We start from the raw sequence: 24,510 nt of genomic DNA, 5'->3' as shown, positions 1-24,510 counted from the left end.
TGCCTGTCTGAAATCATGCAGGAGCAAACTGTGGGGGATCTAAGAACTCTCTGTTTTTTGTTAATTATTTAATTATTGCTATTGAGGTGCGGAGCCTCTCCTAAAACCATTTTCTTCTCAAGTCAGCCAAGCCAGAGGTAAACAGTAACATGAAATAGTATATCCTGCCTTCCCTTACTCTGCTGGCTTACCTGGCTTGATAAACAGATCAATTTTAGAGGAAGCTCAGCACCTCAGTGACTTCAAATAAACAAAACAAAGAGGTCATAGGGACTCAACTCCTTAGGTTACAGTGCTTCAAAAAGGTGCAGCTGATGTGCTGCACAGCTTCAGATAGTATTCCTTATTACACTGTATAAAATCAGTTTTCACTTTAAAATCTAGGGTGTGTGGGGTATAATCCCCTCTGCCCACCCCACTCCAAACTCTGGGAGGGCTACACCCCACCCCATCAACCATGGTTCCCACACCCATGGCTATGAGTTCAAAGGTAAATACAAAACAAGAAACCAAAGGGGGGGGGGGAGGTGAAAGCAAAAATCAAAAACAACTGTGGTGTAAAATACCTCTCCAGTATCAGCATTCCGCAATTTAGGTGCAAGTCATGAAGACGAGAATTTCCATGAAGAATTCAAGGAAATTGAGAAATCAAAGTAAGCATCTATCATAAAGAATATATTGAGAACTTGCAACACACAAATCTTCAACATGGCCACTCCTAAATATTATTGATCTAGGGCCTGGCAGTGATGAACACAACAAAAACAAGAAAAGGTGTGGCTAGGTTGAAATGATGAAAACAACACTACTTACACAGTCTAAAAGTACGGGAGATTCTTAGTCTCACTTTTTAGCTAATTTTCTGCTAATTGCAAAATGGAATATCTGAAACATTGCTAACCAAATAAATCCGTAAAAATAATTGGAAAACAATATAAACTGAGAGGCCAACTACACATGTACATTAGATTATCAGGCATTGTGCTGGCAAAGGAAGTCCTTCTACACTACTATGACACACGCACAATGAAAGAACTGTTCCCTGACTGTAACCGCCTACTCCTTCCATGTTGACCCAAGTGCGAGACCCGTGAGATTTGCCCAAAACATGATAAATCTGAGGCGTTGGATGACCGCATGAGACAGGTATCCTGACAATAGCAGCACCCACTGGAGATATTTATGACCCTTTGAAGTTAAAATAAAGAACAGTGGCCTCTGGTAAAGGGGATCCATTTTTGTGAGAAACGTAATTGCAAACAACAAATCTGTTGTGAGGGGGAATACTGGAGTCCCATTTGATGGCTACCGATGCTAGATGATCAAAAACATCTCCTTGAATAAATGATAACTATGAAATGGAGAATTGAGGCTGTCCAAAGAACACATCAGAGTCTGCTTCTTTGTCATCTCTCTTCACGTGCTTTCTGAATTGGATATTCACAGCTTCTCATCAGAGCACTTTTTCAGTTGTGTCACGTTTGTGTGGTTAGCATGTAGCTATCGGGTACTGCAATATATACACAGAACATGACACTTGCCCACATGCCCAGGACTGTGAATATAAGTGTGAGTCCCCTACAGAGGCAGTGGAATGTGTAAAGGCCTATCTGAGCCCTCCCCCTTTGCCTTGTAGATGTCTGAATGTCTGAACTGCAAGTATCTATATCCTAAAGGCTAAACACAACTAATTAGACATGTCCTGTTTTTATCTTGCCTGCATGGAAGCCCCCAGGTCTGTTCTAGAAGAACAGAGAAGCTGAAATCCCTGAAATGCTTAACCTCAGTAGAGGCAAGAGAAAGACTGCACAAGAACCTACCCAGCAGGTGGATGTGAGCTTTCTGAAACAGTGCCTCCACATGATTCTTTAAACCAATAACCTCAGTTTCCTTAAACAGACAGCTGACACCCCCAACAACTCTGTCTGTGGTTAAGGTCACTTCCAAGATAGAAGCAACAGACATAATTAGCCCCTCGACTTCTCCTCCCAGTTTGGGTTCAGAGGATGGCATGGGTACCCAACACGTTTGCCTCAAACCACCTTCAGACCAACACTTTTTGCCTCATGGATAACGATGAACCCACTGACTAAGGCCCCTCCTGTTCAGATCCACACCAATCTATGGGCTGTTAGGAGAGTTGCTGATAAAGGTACTTACCACAGATGGCCCAAGGAGATTGATCATGCATAGCTTGGAAATAAAAAAGGTTTCGAAGTTAGAGGCTGATTAATTTAATGTGAAAGTAGAACTACAAAACATGGTGACTTTGATAGATGTTCTTTCCTATAAAGATGGATAAACGGGCTGCTTGATAGCCCTTATCTTTTCAATATATAAATAAATAACTCACTGAAACATTTCTGAAAAATATCGTTGACACACTGAAAGTCTGAAATGTCCCAGTTCAAATTCTACTCTATTCTGGTGATTCTGTTCTTTCAGCGTGCTCCCTCAATACCCTATAGCAATTGCTTTATCTAAGAGAAATACCATATGTAGAACAGTGTCAATATTATTAATGATACAAGTGGAATTATGCTTTGGGGGCTCCCAAGCAAAGTAAGATCCTACAATTCTAACTGGAAGGTGAGGCAACAGAAAGTGTACACTCCTTTACTGACCCCAGTACGACTTTTTCTGCCTTACACTTTTGGAAAAGACACTTGGAGAGGACCTCAAGGAAGGCGGAAACAATTGCCAATTTTCAAAATGAGTCTCAAAGAATCCATCTTTGAAGGTCTTTGCAGTGAATGAAGGAGCATTGTTGACTCGAGTAAACCACTGACTTAGAAAACAGAAAATTACTTTCATCATACAAAAGAAATACATTACAAAAAGGAGAGACAGGAAAGACATGGATAGTATAACGAGAGGCCTAAATTATACTAACCTCCTAGAATTATTTGATGGATGGTTTCATTACTCTTGAAAGCTGCATACTTCCTACGTTCTTATTCTATATATCTGATATGTCTGGGGTCTTGGCTGTCCGCACACTTTCAACCTTCCCTCGGCTTACTTTGCACTAATGGTGTTTTAATGGGTGTACTAAAAGGTCTTAGTGACGGAATGCTTAGTAAAAACAAAGAAACATTTACATGTACAAATCTGTATTTCCAATTTTCAGTGTGCAGTACCTGGACTCAGGTTTTTTGTGTTTCTGTGATGTGGCATTATCAAGAAAAATCCCATTTACCAGTGCTTTGCGCTTGTTATAAATGTGGCAATGAAACATCAGTGATGGTATTTTGGCCACATGTCCTCACAGGGGACGTGACCGGAGTTTTCCTGTGGGAAACTTACAGCACAGGCACAGACAGGCTTGGCAGTACAACCTAAACCTTGCCTGTTGCTTAATTACACAATGTGACTGAGCGTACACATTTTTAAGCAGTGCATCATCTTACCTGTGTACACGGAGCAAGTGCAAAAATCTATTAAAACCATCCTTACAACAACACAAGATCCTCATATAAGTCTTTGTAAGTATTTAAGTGAATCAGAGTCTTTGTCGCTGTATAAATGAATAAAGTATCAGACAATAACACGGACAATGTGGCATGAAACAAAATCGGTTTATTTGATATCTTCCCACTCCCGTTAGTGTTTAACTTAGAACTGCATAGGCACATATACATGGCTTGACATAACCAGCCCCAAGATGGACCCTCTGTAAATCCATTGCTAGCCAGAATGTGATGCGTACAAAGATTCATCATGTTAATTCTCGAGTTGGAAATTAGAGTCCGTGAGTGTCATGGTTTTCTTACATTAGGTTTCAATAGACAATGCAGTTCACATAGGATGTTTGTGTTATTATAAAATAGTCCTTTCCTTTGAAAACAGCAATGGCCAATCCTGCACTGTACTTTAAAAACGTAAACATTAGCATACATTGGAGTGGCACCAGTCTAATAGGTATTAAGCGTGCGGCTTCTGATATATAAAATTTTCTGTAGTGAGGGAGATGTGCAGGCACAGAAGGGAGAACATGTCACGTTTTGCATAAAATAAAATAAAATTACACATTCCTGAATTGTTAGTTCTATTACTGTTACGTTTTTAACTCACAGTTGCTGACAGATAGGTTCTTCACATGACATTCAGTGGCACTTTAGACTGAATACCAGATGAACTTTGGCCTAAAGTGGGTTATAGGAGTAACCTGACATTCAGATGGTCTGGGCAACTTAAGTGCTTCACCTTTTGAATTAGTGGTACGTGTCCTACCCTCATCAGATATGATAGAGGTCTCTGAGTCAGATTCCATAGCAGCATAATACCTTTCTACTGACACCGATGCCTGCACTTGTGAGGTTTCTTGCAATGATTCATCCATTGGAAAATTAGTAGCAGCATCACTGTTAAAGATTATCCAGCTGAAATTCGAATTCACTAATTAGTCAGATCTTTCCTCTCTGACGTTTGCATCAGTTAGATTGTTTTCTTAGGCGCTTTTCCTTGTTCCACTTTCTAATTTTTTTGTAGATCTATGCTGAATTAGGCATCTTCATTCGTTCTGAGGATACTTTTTGATCCAGCAGTTGTACTTCTCCCATGCCAAGCAAATTGTTCCTATTACGTATTTAGGATCGACTTTCTAGATAGTATCATCAGATACTTAACTTTCCTTGCCTTTAGCCACTGATTATGACTTGCTTTATTTCTACTGACGTTTGTGTTAGTTGCAGTATGAGCAAGTTGATAGGCTCCACCCAGCTGCTTTTTCAGTTTCTGGGCTTTAAGCATGTGTAGATGTATTCATCTGGACTAGTTCCAAAACACAGGGCACCAGATAACGGAGTATGTGACAAGTACAAGTGCACTAACCTTCGAGCCTTGTAGAAGCAATGTGAATTTCTCCCACATATCTGCACAATCACAGCAATGCCTAGGCTTTGCAAAACGTTGGGGTCAAAGGAACCAAGTCGATTGGATGATTTCTGAGATTGTGTTGACATTTTATTGTGCATTTATCTGATATGGTCCTAGTTTCTGAGTTTTCCTTCGTGATGCGGCCTGGCGTGAAGGTGAGCAGAAACAAGACAAGCATTTTCAATGCACCTGGTCTTGCATTTGTTCGAGTTAGAGCTATTAGTGTTGTAAAGCAAAAAAAAAAGCAGCGCGATCGCACTATGCAAAATGCAGCGCGATCGCACTATGCAAAATGCAGCGCGATCGTGCTGTGTGGAAAATAAACAGATAAAGAAGTCCGGACTCCAGGCTGAAAACATCGAGCCTTGTATGTTTTTGGTACTTTACCGGTGCTGTGTAGGTGGACTAAACACCGGAAAAGGCATGACGTATGCATGCCTTTCACAAATAAAAGCAAGCGGATTTTAAAAGGCAAGCCCACAAACCAATGTAAGTGACTGACGTGGCATGGGCGTGGTTTGAAGCCCAAAGAGGGATTACAGAATGGACGGAGCACTTTGTGCTCGCCCATAAAAAACCACCAGAATAATTCTTCCGGCTGGTACCAAAAGGTAGTCAAAAAACCTTCTGGTGGAAGTGTGAATTTTCAAACAACAATCTACAGAGAATACACCTTTAGTTCCAACATGTACTTTCATGCATCTGCTGCGATTACTCATAAAAGATTAAATAGTGCAGGCCCTTCTGATTCGTCCGGAAGACTAGCTGATGCTAAATTTACCAAACCTATTTCACGTTCCTTTGAAATGTGTATAAAATCAACCTTACTCAGATGAAACTCTTTCTGTACAGTCTCCAGAGTGTTTTAATCTCCAGATAAAATGGCCCAAACGCTGCTAATGATTTCCCCCCTTTTTAAAAAAGTCCTCATTTGGTGGCTACTACATAACATTGCTTAACAAGCAGGTCCCAAAATGCCAGATTATCACCATTTAGAGTGGGCATTTCCCACTACCATCTGAGGCCCCTGAGGCATCTGTGCTCTGGCTTTGATTCTTCAACATACATTAACGCATCCCTGCTAAGGAACTGCTAGCAATAGGTCTCACGCTACATGTTTGCTCAGACAACACATAACTTTTAGTCCATTTTGGAAAAACTATAAATTCAAGTTCCTCTTTTCAACAAAGTTTGGGGTTTGTGTGGAATTGTATGGTAAGTAGCTCGTAGTTGGCCAATATTAAAGGCTGTCAAAACTGAAACACAGGTAATTTATGACAAAACAAAATTAACGGGCACATAATTACTGGCCTGTGGCAAGCTCCCTTTAGCCGTAACCACAACAAAAACCTTTCTGTTACTGCACAAATCTCCACTATTGCATCTAAATGTACATTTTCACTAAAGCATCTGAGAAAAACCTTTCTATTTCTAAACAGCAGTGGTAAAAAATGGGCGGCAGCAGGCGTTGTTATAGACTAGATTATACTAACTTTTTAAATCGGAACCCGACCTATCAATTTAAGAGACTTCAGACTATTCAAAGCAATATTGCATGCTTGATATTAGGCACCTCCAGTCTAACTCCACCCTCTCGCCATCTTCGTCCAACAGCATTCCCTCTATACAAAGTAATGCATTCAGTTCAAGATACATTGGGGCATATTTAAGAAAAGTGGCGGTGCACACAGTGCAGCGCCACTTTTCTTGCGCCCTTTAGCGCCAACCCCCCCACCACCATGTGTGTGTCATATTTAAAATACGGCGCACAATGGCGCAGGGTAGGGGGCAATAGTGTCATTTTTGTTTTTTACACTTATTGATGTACTCTGCAGGAGTAGTGCCAAAATTGGGGCGCTACTCCTGCCGAGTACATAGGGACCCATTTTATTCAGTGGCATGCCCCCTTTTAACGCCTGCTCTGAGCAGGCATTAAAAGTACCAAAACATTTTCCACAATGTATACATTATGCCTGGTGCAGGCATAATGTAGCTCAAAAGGTTACAAAGTTGTGCAATGCATGCATTGTGCCACTTTGTAAATATGGTGCAGCATTTATGGCCTTCTAACACCACATTAGCGTAAAAAAATGACACTAATGTGGCATTAAAATGGCACTAGGGTCTCTTAAATATGCTCCATTGTATTGTACATTACTCGCTGCATGGACAAACCCTATTATTTATAAGCAGTAGACTTAGGAAATACATATGATCAAGAACCTTATGCTCAGGACAGAGATTGGTGCTGATGAGCATGGCGGTGCAGCTTTGAAGCTCCTGCAGAGGGATAGGGCCTGATTTCTTATACTTATATTTCAGGTTGCTTAACAGATCCCTGGAGTGGAAGGGAAGGGGCTGAGATTGTGAACTCTCTGAGATGGTGAAGTAAGCCATGGGTGGCATTTGCATGACCCCTACATGTCACTGAAGGGTTACTTCCTCTTGAACCTATATGCAGCTCTCAATACTATCTGAGGCTGCAGTAGGCAGAATCCAGATGGAGCCCACTGTGGAGGTCATCAAGGCGGTGGTACCACTGCCCTGACTACCCCATGGCCCAGGGAGAACCTATCAACACCAAAGTCAGTGGCTAGGGCTGACCTAGCGGCAGCCTCCATGAGCTCCTGCTGAACACTTCACCTACCTCCAGGACCAAGAGGCTACATGACGGTTGCATGCATAGAGGGAGTCATTGTATTTATCCACTGCCTGGACATTTAGGCATGTACAGGCGTCCGGAGCACTGGAGGCACCACCTTGGAAATAGGACTGGACAGGCCCTCTTTACATGCCAGCTGTTTTAAAGTGAGGTTTTTACAATGTACCCTGTCCTGAGACCACCAAACTGATTTCCTTTCACCCTGCTGGGCACACTCTACCAATGGATGAAATAAGGATACAGGGATCCCATTAAGTGGACTACTTTATGGTATGTGACACTAATGCCTGCCTCTAGCTGTTGCTCCTGACCGGGATGGCACTTGTCTTTAATCATTGAACTAACTGCTTGAATCCATTATTCACATTGGCTATGGAACCCAACCTTGATTTTCCTGGTCAATAGCTTCTCTGTTTGCGCAATATCTTATTTTACCATCCCATGAGGTCCTCTCGAACCCAAGGCACATCTCATGACCTAAGACTGAAAATCCCAAACAAGTGAGGGCTACAACTGATGGGACCAATTACTATGAATCCTAGTGGATATAAGACATTTAAAGAATTCACACTGGCCCATGTCAAAGTCTAAAAACGTCTGACAACTTATTTTCTCTGAAGCTATGGGCAATTGAATGCAACTAAATCTCTCCTTGACAGACATGGTGGTCACCTCTGATTTACCAGATTCAGCTCTACCCATGCTCAGGAAGGAACTGGCAAACATTAAGATTTCAATTGTTGCTGTGAACTCAGCAGTGGAAACGATGACAATGGAAGTATAATCCCTGTGAGGGGAAATTACCACATTTTGAAGCTAACACACAATGACTGAAGGAAGGCTTTTCGAAGTAGAAAATGTTTGGGCAATCAACCTGATTGGAGCTAGGATGTGTACAGATTACACAAAAATACTATAATGTGAAAGATTGCAATCAGAGACGCAATGTACAGATCTCAGGGCTACAGGAAAATGTGGAAAAATAAATTATAAAAGCTTATTTGGAAACCCTAATTCCAAAACTGTTGAACCTCACATTTGATCCTCCTATGAAGCCCTAAAGTGCCCATTGTGCACGGTCTCACACTACCTCCATTGGAACCCATCATTTTAATATGATGGAAACAGCCAGGCTCTGCAAAGTATCATGACAGTGAAGAAACATGGCCGAATCAATATGACAGTTGTCAAGTCTTCTTCCCATCAGATTTCTCATCCAAAACAAACACCAAGAGAAAATGACACCTCATCTTGCACCACAGACTAGGAAAGAAGAAAATTAACATGGACTTCTAGAACCAATAATAATGTTAATAACAATCCACAGACGCATGATGGAAAACAGGGACAAAGTGATATTAGAGACTTTTTGCGATGAACTGGATGCAATGGATATGGAGACAGTGCCATCAAAAGCTACCCCCAAGGACACAAAAACAGAGGAATCAGAAAGAGAGAGGAACACTGACTAGAGAGAACAATTATGCTGGAAAAAGGTGATGCGAAAATGGTCACAGTAATAAACAGCAGACATGCAAAAATATGTGAATGAGAGTTCATTAAGAATACAGGCGTGCCTCCCTTAAATTCGGTAGAAGAAACAATTTAGGAGGGTCTCTCTCTAATGTTACTGATTTATGAATGTCTAAGGAACTGAGGTAACCCGCCACCACCGTAAAACTTTCCTCACTTTGCTATTCTTTAGTGTTCACAAACTACCAGTGCAATTTTACTATTAGTAACTTTACTAGTGCCTAAGCAACGTGCAGGTCTGTTAGCACTACAGCATCTTCCTGGGTGTACTAGTCATTATCTTGTTGTGATGGTACTAATGTCCTGATAACAAGCATCTCCAGGTCCTGAAAGCGATAGAAGTTCCAGTGGTCCCAAAGTAAATGCTTTAGATATTGTGACGTAGTTCGTGCTGTGCTGAAGTCCAGTATTGGCACACTCCTCAATCAATATTGGTAAATCAATTTCCTATCGTGCTATTCCAAATGTTATGCCATTATCTATAGTGGATCGTGGTGCACAAACGCAGGTTTTGGAGCTTACAGTAAATGTCTTAGAGATTGAAATGGCTCCTTGCCTAAACCTTATTGCTGTTTATCAGCTGTGCTGTAGCAGTTCACCTCCGTTTTACATATCCTTCACCAAGTTACTTATAATGTGTCCATACTTTGAAGTCAGGATCACTAAGCGTCCTTTTTTCTCTCCCCGTTTAACAAATGCCCACTATGGAATATTGGATTGTGCCATGCTGTTCGTCTTAGTCCTAATAAAGAAAGCATTTGGTTTTGTTCAGGCAGAAATATTATTTGAACAGGTAACCTTACGTTTTGGGCAAAACAAAGCCTTTATACGTTTTTCTCTCCGTGAATAATTCTTATTGTTTTTATTTCTGGTTTCACAGGGAGGTCCCGTCGCCATATATATTCCGGAGAGAGAAGCTTCGTGGGCTTATGATATAACAAATATTTATTAAAATGACTTTCATCATGGTTAACTGCAATTATACCTTTGGAGTCATCAATTTTAATGGCTTCATCACAGGATTTGGTCAGACGATAAATTTCCAGAACTGTGCCAGCAAAGAAATTAGCCTGGTAATAGAAATCGCCTTCATTTCCTGGAATATAGGCTTGGGAAGATTCCCTCCTCTCGTACATAAGGCCACCGCGATCATTTTTGTAATAATCAGGATGCACTGTGGCGACAAGGTCACCAAGAATCTCCACTCCCACATCGTTATGAAATACTAGGTCTACATCAGCACAAACTAAATACTGCACGTTGATGACCTTCGACTTGATGTCGAGTTGCAAAATTTCCATTCGCTTCATGAAAACTCGAATCCGGGAGTCATATGATGAGGTTTTGTAAACTTTACACTTTCGATCGGTATGTGTTGTGATGCACTCCACTTTCTCTGGCAGATCTGTGTAAACATAGTATATGACCCTGTGTCCCACCATGAAGAACTTATCAGCAGATTCCAAAAATCTTTTTAATAGCTTCCAATAGCTGAAAAGAAAAGAGTTATAAATGTGTTAGATATGAAAACAAATTGTAATATCCTCAGCAGCTTTCTTCTATTTCCAGTTTGGCCATCACACTGAACCCCAGAGAAAGGATAACGGCTCTTTGAGACAAATGGGAAGATGAGGATGTGTGTACAGTGATATCATATCGAAGACCTAGATTTTAGTAGCGGAGGCAGGGCAGCTTAAAACAGGAGGAGCTGGTCAAGATGGGAGGATAGAGAGATGAATACACCAACTAGTGATTCCACTACACAGTTCCCACTTGAAATTTGAGCTTTGGTGAAAGGAGGACGAAAAGGCAAACGTTGGGGACTATGCAAAGCAGAGCAACTTATATGTATGGCAGATGGGGGGGGGAAGGAGACAGTCGCCACCTGTGATGACGCAGAAAAGAGGGTCCAACATATATTCATACATATCATGTAATCAAAAGCATATAATGTAGTGTGATTTTAGTAAAGAAAATAATGTACGAGGGAAAATGTGCCCTCGGGGTAGTTCGCCATCATTGTAAACGAGCTTTATTAATCATGAAGTATTGAAAATTGTAGTAATCCGTCATAATTGCAAATGTATGCCATGATTTCTTAGTTGAAACTGTTTTGCTTAGCTTAAATTTAGTAGAGGCTTTGGCCTAGTTGCCTGGTCTCAAATTCTAACTGCGTGGCTTTTTCCTTGAACTAATGAAACATATATTCTTGTTTGAAGTTGTATTTTTCCAGTAGAGCTGACTAATACACTTATCTCCAAGGTTTCGTACTAGGCCGGTTTCATCCCCTTTGATACAAGGTCAGTCTCTGCAGGTGTGGACAATGAAGGTACAGATAGTAAAATAATTGGCAAAACATGTTACAACTTGTGTTCCAAGGCTCCAAGGACAGTGTATGCATAAATGAGAGCTAGTAAAAAGACAATTTTCATTGGACAATTTGAAGCCAACCTATGAACCCTCCAATGGAAGACCCTGCAGAATTTGGAATGTTCCTTACTTAAACCCACTGGACAAAGAGAAGTCAGCCATTTTCCTTGATGCCAGTTTGAAGCCAGATGCCAGACTCCATTTTGGACGATACCCTGATGCCCTTTTTGTCTATCTGAGAGAAAGAGACTTTAAGAATTCTCACCCTAGAGACTTTAACTTTGATTTGCCCCGTCTTGCCCATGAAGTAACTTTGCCCCATCCTCCTTGCCGCTGCAAGGAAGCTTGCCCTTAACTTTGCCCCTTTGAAACTTGCCCCATGCTGATCGAACCGGTACCTGAAGGACGAAGACTTTTCTTGAATGCTGATTGTATTTGGTAAATATGAAAGGATAAATGTATTATGCATTGTGTTTTTCCTTTTAGGTACCAACTGCTATTTTGATAGGGCCCAAGCTAGAAGTTTTCCAAATTTGTGTTGACTAAATTCGTTTTGCATGAAGTCCCACATGCCAATGCTAATTAGAGGTTAGTCGAGGAATTCATTCGATGCACCATGTTAATTTGAAATCTTGTTATGCTGACCAATGTATGAAATTAGTCAAATACAGTTAGTCATATTAGTAATTTGCATTGCGATAACTGAGTGTATCATTATCCAGATTTTGCGTAGATTGCGTTTCTTCCGCCGCTATGGACAGCCAGTAATGTTCATATACATATACCATTTGGTTTTGAGACTTATATATATCGTGTTAGCTTTGTTAATATAGGGAAATAAATTCACTAACTTTTAATAAACTGGTGTGGTTATTCATGACTGAAAGGTCATGGTGCGCCGAAATACCAACTGTTATTGATTTCTGATGTGTTATATTGATCTATTAATTGAGTATTGATTACCGATTACAATAGTTATTGATTATTGATCTGAGTGACCCGACTATTCTAGGATGAGGAGAGCCCGACTTGGTTAAAAGATTCACCGACCTCCAACGTGTCCAGGTACAGGTAATTTATAAGGGCTGGACGCGTTATCAGTAGATGGTAGCAGAGATTGATGGTTTAGCCCTTTGGGACCCCATCCGAGCAATAGACGGAGTTAAGTTAGAATTTTCCTTTATGAAACAAGTTGAAGGGATGATGATGCCCCAAGTCCCCAATGACTTTCCCGGGATCTCGGAGCTTGCGTATGGAGGACATGGAGGTGTGAGAATGTTTTCGGCGTTTCTAGTGACGGTATGAGTGAAGTTAGAGTTTTGTGCATGCACAGCTTATTGCCGCAGATTAATTGAGAAGTTTGTGAGGATTTTAGGGGGTTAAAAGATATTAGAGGAGTGTTACTCCAAAAGTGTGAGAGTAGGGAAGTCGCCGAACTTCACGTGTGTGTAGCGCTTTGTGCAGAAAAATTGTCCACGTGGTTGTTGATGTTGAGACGGGCCCTGCGAGGTCAAGAGACTCCGGAGTATGTTGAAAAGTGTATGAGACACTTGTTTGATGTTGTGACCTGGTCGGTTTAATAGGTTGATCGGGCGTGGTCAACAAGTCGGTATGAATTCTGAGGAATGAAAGAAAATTTCGACTTTGAGATTTGACGAATTCTAAAGTGCACTAGAATAGTTCATTGATCAGTTGAGAGTAAAGTTTGCGGGTCAAATTTTGCTTGCGAAAGCGGGAAACCGAGAAAGATGGAATAACTGCCGAGGCTAGTGAAAAATCTCTAAGGTTTCTGAAGCGATTGTATTACCTTTCCTGTAGTAAACCGACAGATCTGTTTTATTCTTTTGGTTAAGTGCTCGCGTTATATTGCAGAAATTAGTTTATGAGTGAAGCCGAATGAAAAGAGGACAAGCCCCAGGACTTTGTCAGCCGCAGTGTGTGAGTGTGACGTCACTAGGAGCCGCGCTGGGATAGGTTGGTTGATGAGAAGGGTCGCGCACGGATGGGACACAGTCCGTGAAGCGCAATTGGTAGGAGAAAGGCAAGCGAAGAGTATTCCGGGAATCAAAGTCACTTATTGATTACATTTTAGGAAAAACAAAAGACGGAAAGATGAAATTTTTCAAAGCATTTAAGAGTGCCATGAGGGGAGATGTTTATATTAAAGCAAATGTAGGAGAAGAAACACCGCCTGAGGGTACACCAGCTTACATTGTCATTGAAGAAAAGGGTGTAGCACCATGTCTTTGGTTAAAACAATGGTGTAAATTAACAGAGAAGCATGGGAGTGTAGCGTTCCCTATCCATGGGTCGTTTAATCTAAGGGTTTTAGAAAATCTGAGATTTGCGTTATACGACATGAAAGTACCTCCAAGACCAGCACAGTTTGAGGCACTAGCAATTTGGGAGCTAATAGCTAGAAACCAACAACAAAAGAAGTTCGAGACCAGAATAAGAAAAGTAGAAAAGACACTAGCGGATGCTAGATGGGACAGCACACAAAAGGTTTGGAGATCAGACGTATTGCAGGGGATTACATTGTTTCCAGCAATTACCGATGAAACGGAGACGGAAGGAAGGAAAGCCACCTATAAGACAAACAGGAGTCAGTCCAGAGATAGAGAGGACAATAGAAACTCGAAAAGGGGAGACAAGTCAGACGATGAGGAGTTCATTATACAATTGCTGAATGATCGCCCACCACCATACGTGGAAAGCGAAAAAGGCTCAAGCATTAGTACTGCCCCTCCAGAACCGGTACAGGGTAATGTAACACCAAATTTGAGAATATCACAGAGACCGAGCAGCTCCGACATGCCTTTCTCACCACAAATACCACAGATTCAGAGAATATACCCAGACGTGCCAAAATTGAAACCTGCTGATAATTATCAGCCACAGGTTCAAAGGCACTGCTGTGATGAGCATAACATGGGAATGACTTCAAATTCAATGGCGCAGGGAGGACAAAACTATCAAAGACTGACATTGATTCAAGCCGAATCAACACAGTTTTTGATGCCTCAAAAGCAGGCAGAAGAAGGACCGAAGTATACTCGAGTAACAGAGAGCCAGTTAGGTATGCCAGCAATGATGAACCATAATGTGGGGATTAACATGCCACAGAATTCGGGGAACAGACAGAATCCAGACGCAATATCTCTGCCTATTACTGTAGGTCCACCAGTACCACTGTACATACAGGCAAATTCAAGCACAAGTGACCAGGGGTTAATGATACAGAGTGGGACAGGGAGAAGATGCATAGAAACCACTCCAGAAACAACTCCCATAGCGACACTGCCAAATGGATCTGGGTCCTTGTCGGAATTTAGTCCAATTCCAATTTGTGCCCCGTCAACTGTGGTAAGGTCACATCCACCACTATTAGTACCGTTAACCTCAGAGACTGAAACATTACAGAAGCCATCAGTAGCAGTTGATGTAACTGCTACGCTGATGGGACTGAACGCGCAACAGTTAACACAATGGTTCAACAGCCTGAACTCCCCACAGAGTACATCCAGCGGGAAGGGAGAAGAATACCTGAATAAAATAAGGTTGGGTATGGAGGCAGATGAATTGGTAGAGGGAACAATGGGTTTGAATAGATTAGAATCATACACAGAGGAAGAACTAAGATACATGTGTCCTAGGATTACAAGAGAAGTAAGCAGCATACATAAGAAGTTACAAGAAATTGCAGACAGAAACGAGATTGATATAAGTAAAACTAAACACCTGATCAGAAGTTACAGGTTGGACTTTGAGACAAAAGATTTTGAACACATGAGATCCGCTGGGATGAAAACACACCTAAAAGAGATACTGCAGAGTGCACAGGTCTGGAGATGTTTAGACAAATGGGAAAGCAGGTGGGTTAAGAAAAAGGACAAAAAGAAAGAAAATACTCCAGAGCGGAATGAGAAAAAACAACAGAATGACGATCTGATAACTATGTTACCAATGAGAGAGACAGCAGGGGGAAAACTTGTACATGTACCATGGCACAGGTGCGATATTCAATCCTTTACGGATGACTTTCCCAAATTGAGAGAGAAGCCGATTGAGTGGTATCAACAAACAGATAGATTTGTGAAACTCGCGAAATGTCTCTGGGAAGACCTGAATACTTTATTTGAAATTGTGGTTCCGGCAGATTTGTGGGAAGATTGTAAAAGGGCTGTAGGTTGGCCGACGAGTGAACCAGAGGGAGATAGGGACACAGGTGCGCCATCACCTACGGTAATGAGTTTGTACCACAAGGTGATCGAGCACTTGAAAACCAAGGTTGCGTCGAAAAATGTAGATTGGCAGAGGATTGACAGAACAGCCCAAGAGGTTAAAGAGTCTATACATGCGTACTACGAGAGATTGTTGAAGGCGTTTAAAAATTACAGTGGCACGGAAACGATTGAGCCAAAGGACATGCTCCATTTTGTGTTCAGGTTCGTGGAAGGGCTGAGACCCGAAATCAGCCAGATGATTAAATCGCATTTGATTTGTTGACAGTCAAAGTCGATCGGTGAAGTGTTGAATTATGCAAAATACTGCAGTGATGAGATTGAGACAAAGCAGAAAAAGACTGAAAGAAAAGGTGATGGTGATGCAGCTTAGGGCAGCTCAGACAGGTTTGCAAGGGTTGCAAGGTTTCCAACAACAGATGCCGCAGCAGCAGCAGCAGGGAAATGCTATGTTTCAGCCGCAGATGAGAGGCAGAGGCCGAGGAGGTTTTGTGAATAATGTTCCTGATTTGAATACCGTTATGGTTCCAAATGGTATACAGGCAATGAAGAAGGTGATGCCATGTCACACGTGCGGAATTGTCGGGCATTGGAAACGGGAGTGCCCGATGATGGTGCAGGAAGGTGTAGGTCAGCAAAACAATGATGTCAATGCATTTCAGACTATGAGAGGACAAAAATTGAGAGGTCCGAACCCAAATTTTCAAAACAATATAAACCAGATGCAGGGTTTACAACCCATGCAACCGCAACAGGTGCAAATGCCCCGTGTGCAAATGGCACAATTGCAGCCAATGCAACAGCAGTTTCCTATGGTACCTAATCAGCAAATGCAAATACCCTTAGCACCAATGAATCAGCAGCAAGCAATGCTTCCTCAACAGGTCACGGGTCAAGGAATGAATCAAAGTGACACAGTGCACCAATTCCCCTTACATAGTGAGAATGGAATAAACGATGCATGGGAGAGTGAAAGTTCAGATGAGGAAGGAAATTGTATGCTTGCAGCATCTTTGGAAGTTGATCAAAAGGGTCCGTATGTGGAGGGAAGAGTTATGGGTCATCGCGTTTCATTCTTGGTTGACACAGGAGCTACACGTTCCACTGTCAGGAGCATTGAAGTACCAAATTTGCCACTTTCAGGGAGAACAGTTCAAGTAGTGGGAGTAGCAAACAGGTACCTGACGAACCCAATCACAGATCCAGTTCAAGTCAGAATTGGTAACTATCAAGGGTCACATAAATTTGTGGTGTGTGACTCAAGCCCCATATCACTGTTAGGGAGAGACTTATTGTGCAAATTGGGGTGTTCGATTATGTGTTCAAATGATGGAATTAAAATTCAGACAAACAGTGATGGGGAAGAAGAGGACAGTGTAGGAGGGGACGAAATGGAGACTGTCGATGAAGAGTATCCCCTGATTACTCTTTATCCAATGATCACTGAAGCAGACATTCCTGCTGAGTTACAAGAAACAGTCGGAAAGGAAGTGTGGGATATGACAGGGAAAGAGGTGGGATTGGTGAAAGGAGTGGAACCAGTGGAAGTGACTGTAAAACCCAATGTAACCTTTCCCCAGACCCCACAGTACCATATGGCGCAAGACAGCCTCATAAAAGTCGCACAACTCATTGATGAGTTTGTAAAGCAGGGAGTACTGAAAGAAGTGTTAAGCAGCCCGTGTAATTCGCCAATCATGGGACTAATAAAGCCAAGTGGAAAGGTCCGAATTGTTCAGGATTTGAGGAAAATAAATGACATAATAATAAAATGTTGCCCTGTAGTACCAACTCCAGCTGTGATAATGTTTCAAGTCCCTTATGATGCTGAATGGTTCTCAGTCATCGACTTGTCACAAGCATTCTTTTCGGTGCCTCTTCATGAGGACAGCCAATTTCCCTTTTGTTTTAAATTCCTAGACAGAGTCTACAGTTGGTGTCGAATTCCTCAAGGTTTTTCGGAGTCACCATCAATTTTCAATCAGATTCTAAAGAAAGATTTGGAAGAGTTGGAGTTGCCATTCGAGTCAACCCTAGTGCAATACATTGATGATTTGTTAATTGCATCCAAGACCGAAAGTGACTGCACAGCTGACACCATTGCCCTATTGAACCATTTGGGAAGGAATGGACACAAGGTGTCCCCTTCAAAATTACAGTTCTGCCAGAGGAAAGTGAAATATTTGGGCCACCAAATAGAGAAAGGGTCACAAAGAATTATGAAGGAAAGAATAACAAGTGTACTTCAAATGAGTCCCCCAAAGACGAGGAGGGAGGTGAGGAAGTTTTTGGGAATGGTGAGCTACTGTCGCCAATGGATTCCCAATTTCTCAACCCTAGCAAAACCTTTACTGAAACTGACCCAGAAGGATGTGCTGGATGAAATAGAGCTGAAAAGAGATGAGATGGATGCTTTTATTGAATTGAAAGAATGCATGTGCAGGGCTCCAGCTTTAGGTATGCCTGATTACACAAAGCCTTTCACATTGTTTTGTCATGAACGTGATGCATGGTCCTTGTCTGTCTTGACCCAAGCCCATGGTGGCGTAAACAGACCAGTAGCATATTTTTCAGCTACTTTGGATCCGGTCGCAGCAGCACTGCCAGGGTGCCTGCGTGCCGTAGCCGCAGTTGGTATCAACCTCACTCAGAGTGAAGGAATAGTGATGGGACACCCTTTAACAGTCATGGTCCCTCACTCAGTCGAGATACTTTTGACACGTTTCCGAACGCAGCACATGACTGGTGCTAGACTCACAAGGTATGAAACAACAATTCTGGGATCGCCTAATGTGCAGCTGAAAAGGTGCACTACGTTGAACCCGGCAACCTTGTTTCCCAGTGAAAATGCCGAAATTGAGAACGCTGAAGACATCGAGCACGACTGCCTTCAGGTGACTGAATTTTGCACCAAACCAAGACCTGATATCAAAGATACCCAATTGAAAGAAAATGATCAAGTTATTTTTGTTGATGGTTCATGTTTGAGAGATGCACTGGGAATATTGAAAGCAGGATATGCTGTATGTACTGTAACAGGTGTTCTGGAAGCATCTTGGCTTCAAGGAGTTTACTCTGCACAAGTAGCAGAATTGGTAGCCCTCACTAGAGCTTGCCAACTTTCCGCATTAATGAAAGTCACCATTTACACTGACAGTCAGTACGGATTTGGGATAGTGCATGATTTTGGACAATTGTGGTCACAGAGAGGCTTCATGACCTCTTCAGGATCACCAGTGAAAAATGGTGAAAGAATAAGAGAATTGTTACATGCCATCCAGTTACCAGGAGAAGTAGCAGTGGTAAAATGCAGTGCACACTCGAAGGGACAAGACTATGTTTCTCTGGGAAATGGATATGCGGATCAAGTCGCAAGATTTTGCGCATTGAACTGTATATTGCTCAGGGATGAATGGAACGTGATAAATGAGCCAGAACTTGAACCGAGCGAAGTCTTTGCTCTAAAGGTTGTGGATACAATGGATGAATTGAAGTCCTTACAGAATGATGTCAGTGAGGATGAGAAACTCTCATGGACCAAATAGCAGTGTGTAAAGAGACTAGATGAATTGTGGGTTTCAAGTGAAGGGAAGTTTGTTCTGCCAAACAGTCTTTTGACACAGTTAGCCAGATTTTACCATGGACAAGCCCATCTTGGGAGGGATGCCATGATTAGACTGTTTAAAACTGATTGGTTTAACCCCAAATTCCGTCAAGTTGCTGAAGCAGTTTGCCATCGTTGCATCATTTGCCAACAGATGAACGCAGGGAAGGGAACCGTAGTAAATTTGAGCCACATTGGAAGAGCAGGGGGTCCCTTCAGCAGGATGCAAATGGACTTCATTGAGATGCCTGTGCATGGAGGCTTGAAGTATGTGTTGGTGGTTGTGTGCATTTTTAGTCACTGGATTGAAGCATACCCTACACGCAGGAATGACAGTCTCACAGTTGCAAAACTACTCTTGAGAGAGCTAATACCACGTTTCGGATTCCCGATCTCCCTAGAATCAGATAGGGGAAGTCACTTCAATAACGAAGTAATAAAATTACTTTGTGCAGCGCTGAACATTGAGCAAAAGTTGCATTGTAGCTACCGCCCTGAAGCCTCAGGTTTAGTGGAGCAAATGAATGGCACATTGAAATCAAGAATGGCGAAAATATGTGCATCAACAAACTTAAAATGGCCTGACGCGTTGCCCTTGGTGCTAATGTCAATGAGAAACACCCCTGACAGGAAAACTGGACTGTCCCGCACGAGATCCTCATGGGCAGAGCCATGAGGCTTCCAGCAGTTCCTGCAAATGCTCTTTTGAATATTACAGATGTTATGGTGTTAGACTACTGCAAAGGTCTAGCTGATGTGGTCCGCTCTTTCTCTCACCAGGTGGAGGCAACCACCTTGCCACCGATCCAAGGTCCAGGACACGCCCTGAAAGCAGGTGACTGGGTCGTGATAAAGAAGCACGTGAGGAAGTTGTGTTTGGAACCCCGTTGGAAAGGACCTTTTCAAGTGATTCTGACGACTACCACCGCTGTGAAGTGTGCGGGAGTTTCCAACTGGATTCACGCCAGTCACACAAAGAGGGTATTGTGTCCCACAGATGAGGAAGTTGAAGCGCTGAAATCACCAGTGTCTAATAACAAAGTGCCAAGCGCCGAGACAGAGCGAAGATGAACCAGAAGCGAACAGGTAGAAATAGAGGAAGGAGAAATATTTTCTGAGGACGAAGCAACCGAGACAAGTGAAGGAGCAGGAGATTCTGATCAGAGGAGGGCTTTCCCAGAAGTAGATGAGACAGGAAAAGAAAAGGAAGACCTGATTGACTTCCCAGAGGGAGAAGACAAGACAGGAGAGAGCGAAGCGATTCAAACTCCTTCAGAAGAGATTGCAGGTCCATCAAGTGGACACAGTGCAAAAAGAAGACAAAGCATATCGCCAGTAAAATTAAGAATCAGAGAAGCATTAAACGAAAGTGAAGGGCCAAAGGTGGAAAAGAAAAGAAGTGTCTGTCGCAGTAACAGCACCAAGTGAAGAAAAGGACTTGGCCAAGGAAGAAAGTACCAGCGAGAGAGAGTCAAAGAGAGATGCAAAATTTAAAAGAAAAAGAATACCAAGCAAAAGATATTCTGGTCCGGAGTGGGCATATTTAGCCACTAACGATTGGTCAGACAAATTCGTATCCCTCAGTCTCGAGAACGAAGAGACAGAACTTCACTTTGGCACATGAGGAGTGAAACTCCATGAACTTTACCGAATAGAGACATTGAAAATCTGATTGACTTTTCAACCGGCTAAGACATTGGTAACTTGATTGACTTCTGAAACCGATTCTGAGACAACGCTGCTAACCGATAAGAGACTAAGCTGCTAAAGAAAACTGTGTGGACATTGAACTCGTTCAGCTTTGTAAATATTTGCAAACCCGCTTTGATAAAGTGTCTTCAACTTTCTGATTCTATACAGATCATGACTAGCTTCACTACACAGGGGCGTAAAATGAAGTGTTGTAAATACATGTGTATAGGTCTAATAACCGCATGCGTACTAATAATTGTAGCGATAGTTCTTGGAATGCATGGAAAGAATGAGAGTGAGACGAATGATGCTTCTACTTCTAAACCTACTATTATTACTGAACTAACAGCTTTGAAGAGACTCGAGCAAGATGAGAGACATTTGCATGATAAAAAGGAACTTTCATCTAACGTTTTCTATTGCTTGTTGAGTGAGTATGTTGAGACAATGGATGCGAAAGATTGTTATGTGTGCACACAAATACCTACCTCAGTAGAGGAAGGGGTGACATATCACAGCATGCCTCTTACGTACAGAATTACATGTAGTATAATAACGTCCAGATTTTATGGTCAGACGTACATTCATTATTTTTACTCCAATTATGATGTCACATTTGCATATGTCCCCATAATAGAGTATCTGAGTAAAATAGCTAGAGATTATTATTTCAAATTAATGAGGGAATTCTTTGAACCGTTATCACCCTTTCACACAGCTCACGCGCATAGAGAGAACCTTACATGCTTGCTTTCACAGGTAGAGATAAACTTCTTAGACCGCACTAATGATAGGAGGAAAGAAATGAAGGAGGAATTAGAAAGGGAATTACAGAAAAGGACATCTGTAGATAACTATGCTTTTGCCGCAATAAAAACACAAGGGAAAATAGATTTAGATACTTTGCACGTAGGAATATTTTGTATACATAGACATAAATCATACTATGACACCGTTTTTGTGGGAACGAGTGAATGCAAACATACGTTTTTGTTTCAACCTAAGTGGACATTCATGCTGAATGGACAAGACCCAGTTATTCCTGGAATATATTATATTTGTGGACTTAATGCCTATTATCGTCTTCCTAAAGGATGGTATGGGAGATGTTATTTGGGAATAGTGTTCCCAAAGATTTACCAACTGGATGACTTAAAGAAATTTCCAAAGCTGTCTGAATCACATCATGTTCAGAAAAGAGAGACAGCTTCTGGTGTGGTAGGAGATATATTTGGAGCTTTGATTCCTTCAGTGGGAGTCATATTGAATTCAATCAAAATATGAAAGTTGTCTACTATAGTGGATAACATGCTGACAAAGTTTTCAGGAGCTATAATCCTGATGGATGCTGAACTCGCTGCAGAAAGAGCTATGACTCTTCAAAATCGGCTTGCCTTAGACATTCTTTTAGCAAAGGATGTTGGCGTTTGCAAAATGCTTGGTACACGTCACTGTGGTACATATATACCGGACAGCAGTGGAAAAATTAGAACAATGCTTACAAATTCAACTAAAGAAAGTTTAGATTTAAAGGAATTGAAAGAACCAGGAGTTTGGGAGAAAGTTGGAAAAGGATTTGCTTCAGTGGGAAATTGGCTCAGCAACGTTTGGAATATTAATAATATTAATTTGTCTATTAGGCTCTTGGGGAATATGGAAAGCTATCAAAATGTTAAAAGCAAGGAACAAAAGGAAAAGAGAAGAGAAAATAGAGAACAAAATGGTAGACATATATAGAGAAAAATCTAAAGGGACTAAAAGAAAAAGGGAATTAACTGAAGTGCCAAATTACTATACAGAATTTTAATGGAATAAAATTTGTGGGTAGATTTGATGTGATGACATAATTAGTCATCAGAGGAGGGATTGATGACGCAGAAAAGAGGGTCCAACATATATTCATACATATCATGTAATCAAAAGCATATAATGTAGTGTGATTTTAGTAAAGAAAATAAATTGTAAACGAGCTTTATTAATCATGAAGTATTGAAAATTGTAGTAATCCGTCATAATTGCAAATGTATGCCATGATTTCTTAGTTGAAACTGTTTCGCTTAGCTTAAATTTAGTAGAGGCTTTGGCCTAGTTGCCTGGTCTCAAATTCTAACTGCGTGGCTTTTTCCTTGAACTAATGAAACATATATTCTTGTTTGAAGTTGTATTTTTCCAGTAGAGCTGACTAATACACTTATCTCCAAGGTTTCGTACTAGGCCGGTTTCATCCCCTTTGATACAAGGTCAGTCTCTGCAGGTGCGGACAATGAAGGTACAGATAGTAAAATAATTGGCAAAACATGTTACAACTTGTGTTCCAAGGCTCCAAGGACAGTGTATGCATAAATGAGAGCTAGTAAAAAGACAATTTTCATTGGACAATTTGAAGCCAACCTATAAACACTCCAATGGAAGACCCTGCAGAATTTGGAATGTTCCTTACTTAAACCCACTGGACAAAGAGAAGTCAGCCATTTTCCTTGATGCCAGTTTGAAGCCAGATGCCAGACTCCATTTTGGAAGATACCCTGATGCCCTTTTCTCTATCTGAGAGAAAGAGACTTTAAGAATTCTCACCCTAGAGACTTTAACTTTGATTTGCCCGTCTTGCCCATGAAGTAACTTTGCCCCATCCTCCTTGCCGCTGCAAGGAAGCTTGCCCTTAACTTTGCCCCTTTGAAACTTGCCCCATGCTGATCGAACCGGTACCTGAAGGACGAAGACTTTTCTTGAATGCTGATTGTATTTGGTAAATATGAAAGGATAAATGTATTATGCATTGTGTTTTTCCTTTTAGGTACCAACTGCTATTTTGATAGGGCCCAAGCTAGAAGTTTTCCAAATTTGTGTTGACTAAATTCGTTTTGCATGAAGTCCCACATGCCAATGCTAATTAGAGGTTAGTCGAGGAATTCATTCGATGCACCATGTTAATTTGAAATCTTGTTATGCTGACCAATGTATGAAATTAGTCAAATACAGTTAGTCATATTAGTAATTTGCATTGCGATAACTGAGTGTATCATTATCCAGATTTTGCGTAGATTGTGTTTCTTCCGCCGCTATGGACAGCCAGTAATGTTCATATACATATACCATTTGGTTTTGAGACTTATATATATCGTGTTAGCTTTGTTAATATAGGGAAATAAATTCACTAACTTTTAATAAACTGGTGTGGTTATTCATGACTGAAAGGTCATGGTGCGCCGAAATACCAACTGTTATTGATTTCTGATGTGTTATATTGATCTATTAATTGAGTATTGATTACCGATTACAATAGTTATTGATTATTGATCTGAGTGACCCGACTATTCTAGGATGAGGAGAGCCCGACTTGGTTAAAAGATTCACCGACCTCCAACGTGTCCAGGTACAGGTAATTTATAAGGGCTGGACGTGTTATCACCTGCAAAAAGGAGCACTAGAGAAATGTTGAAACAGAGAAGAGCGAGCATACATGGTGAGAAGAAGAGGGCTGAATGAGTTACTATGGGACAAAGACGGAGTATGAGTAGATGTAGTGA

General features: G+C 41.5%; 1 protein-coding gene across 1 annotated transcript in view; it reads right to left on the bottom strand.

Annotated features, from left to right (window-relative positions):
* Nucleotides 1–3,562: 3,562 nt before the first annotated feature.
* LOC138246162 (histo-blood group ABO system transferase 1-like) overlaps nucleotides 3,563–24,510 on the bottom strand; it is a 309,739-nt gene continuing 288,791 nt past the window's right edge. The window contains exon 8 of the mRNA XM_069200470.1: nucleotides 3,563–10,564. Within this exon, the coding sequence (XP_069056571.1) occupies nucleotides 9,898–10,564 (667 nt within the window). The 3' untranslated portion in view covers nucleotides 3,563–9,897. The remainder of the gene's footprint in view (nucleotides 10,565–24,510) is intronic.

Source organism: Pleurodeles waltl, chromosome 7 (genome assembly GCF_031143425.1).
Source record: "Pleurodeles waltl isolate 20211129_DDA chromosome 7, aPleWal1.hap1.20221129, whole genome shotgun sequence".
NCBI classification, from domain to species: Eukaryota; Metazoa; Chordata; class Amphibia; order Caudata; family Salamandridae; genus Pleurodeles; species Pleurodeles waltl.
The sequence above is the reverse complement of the archived record's forward strand: the minus strand, read 5'-3'. Positions and strand labels throughout refer to the sequence as shown.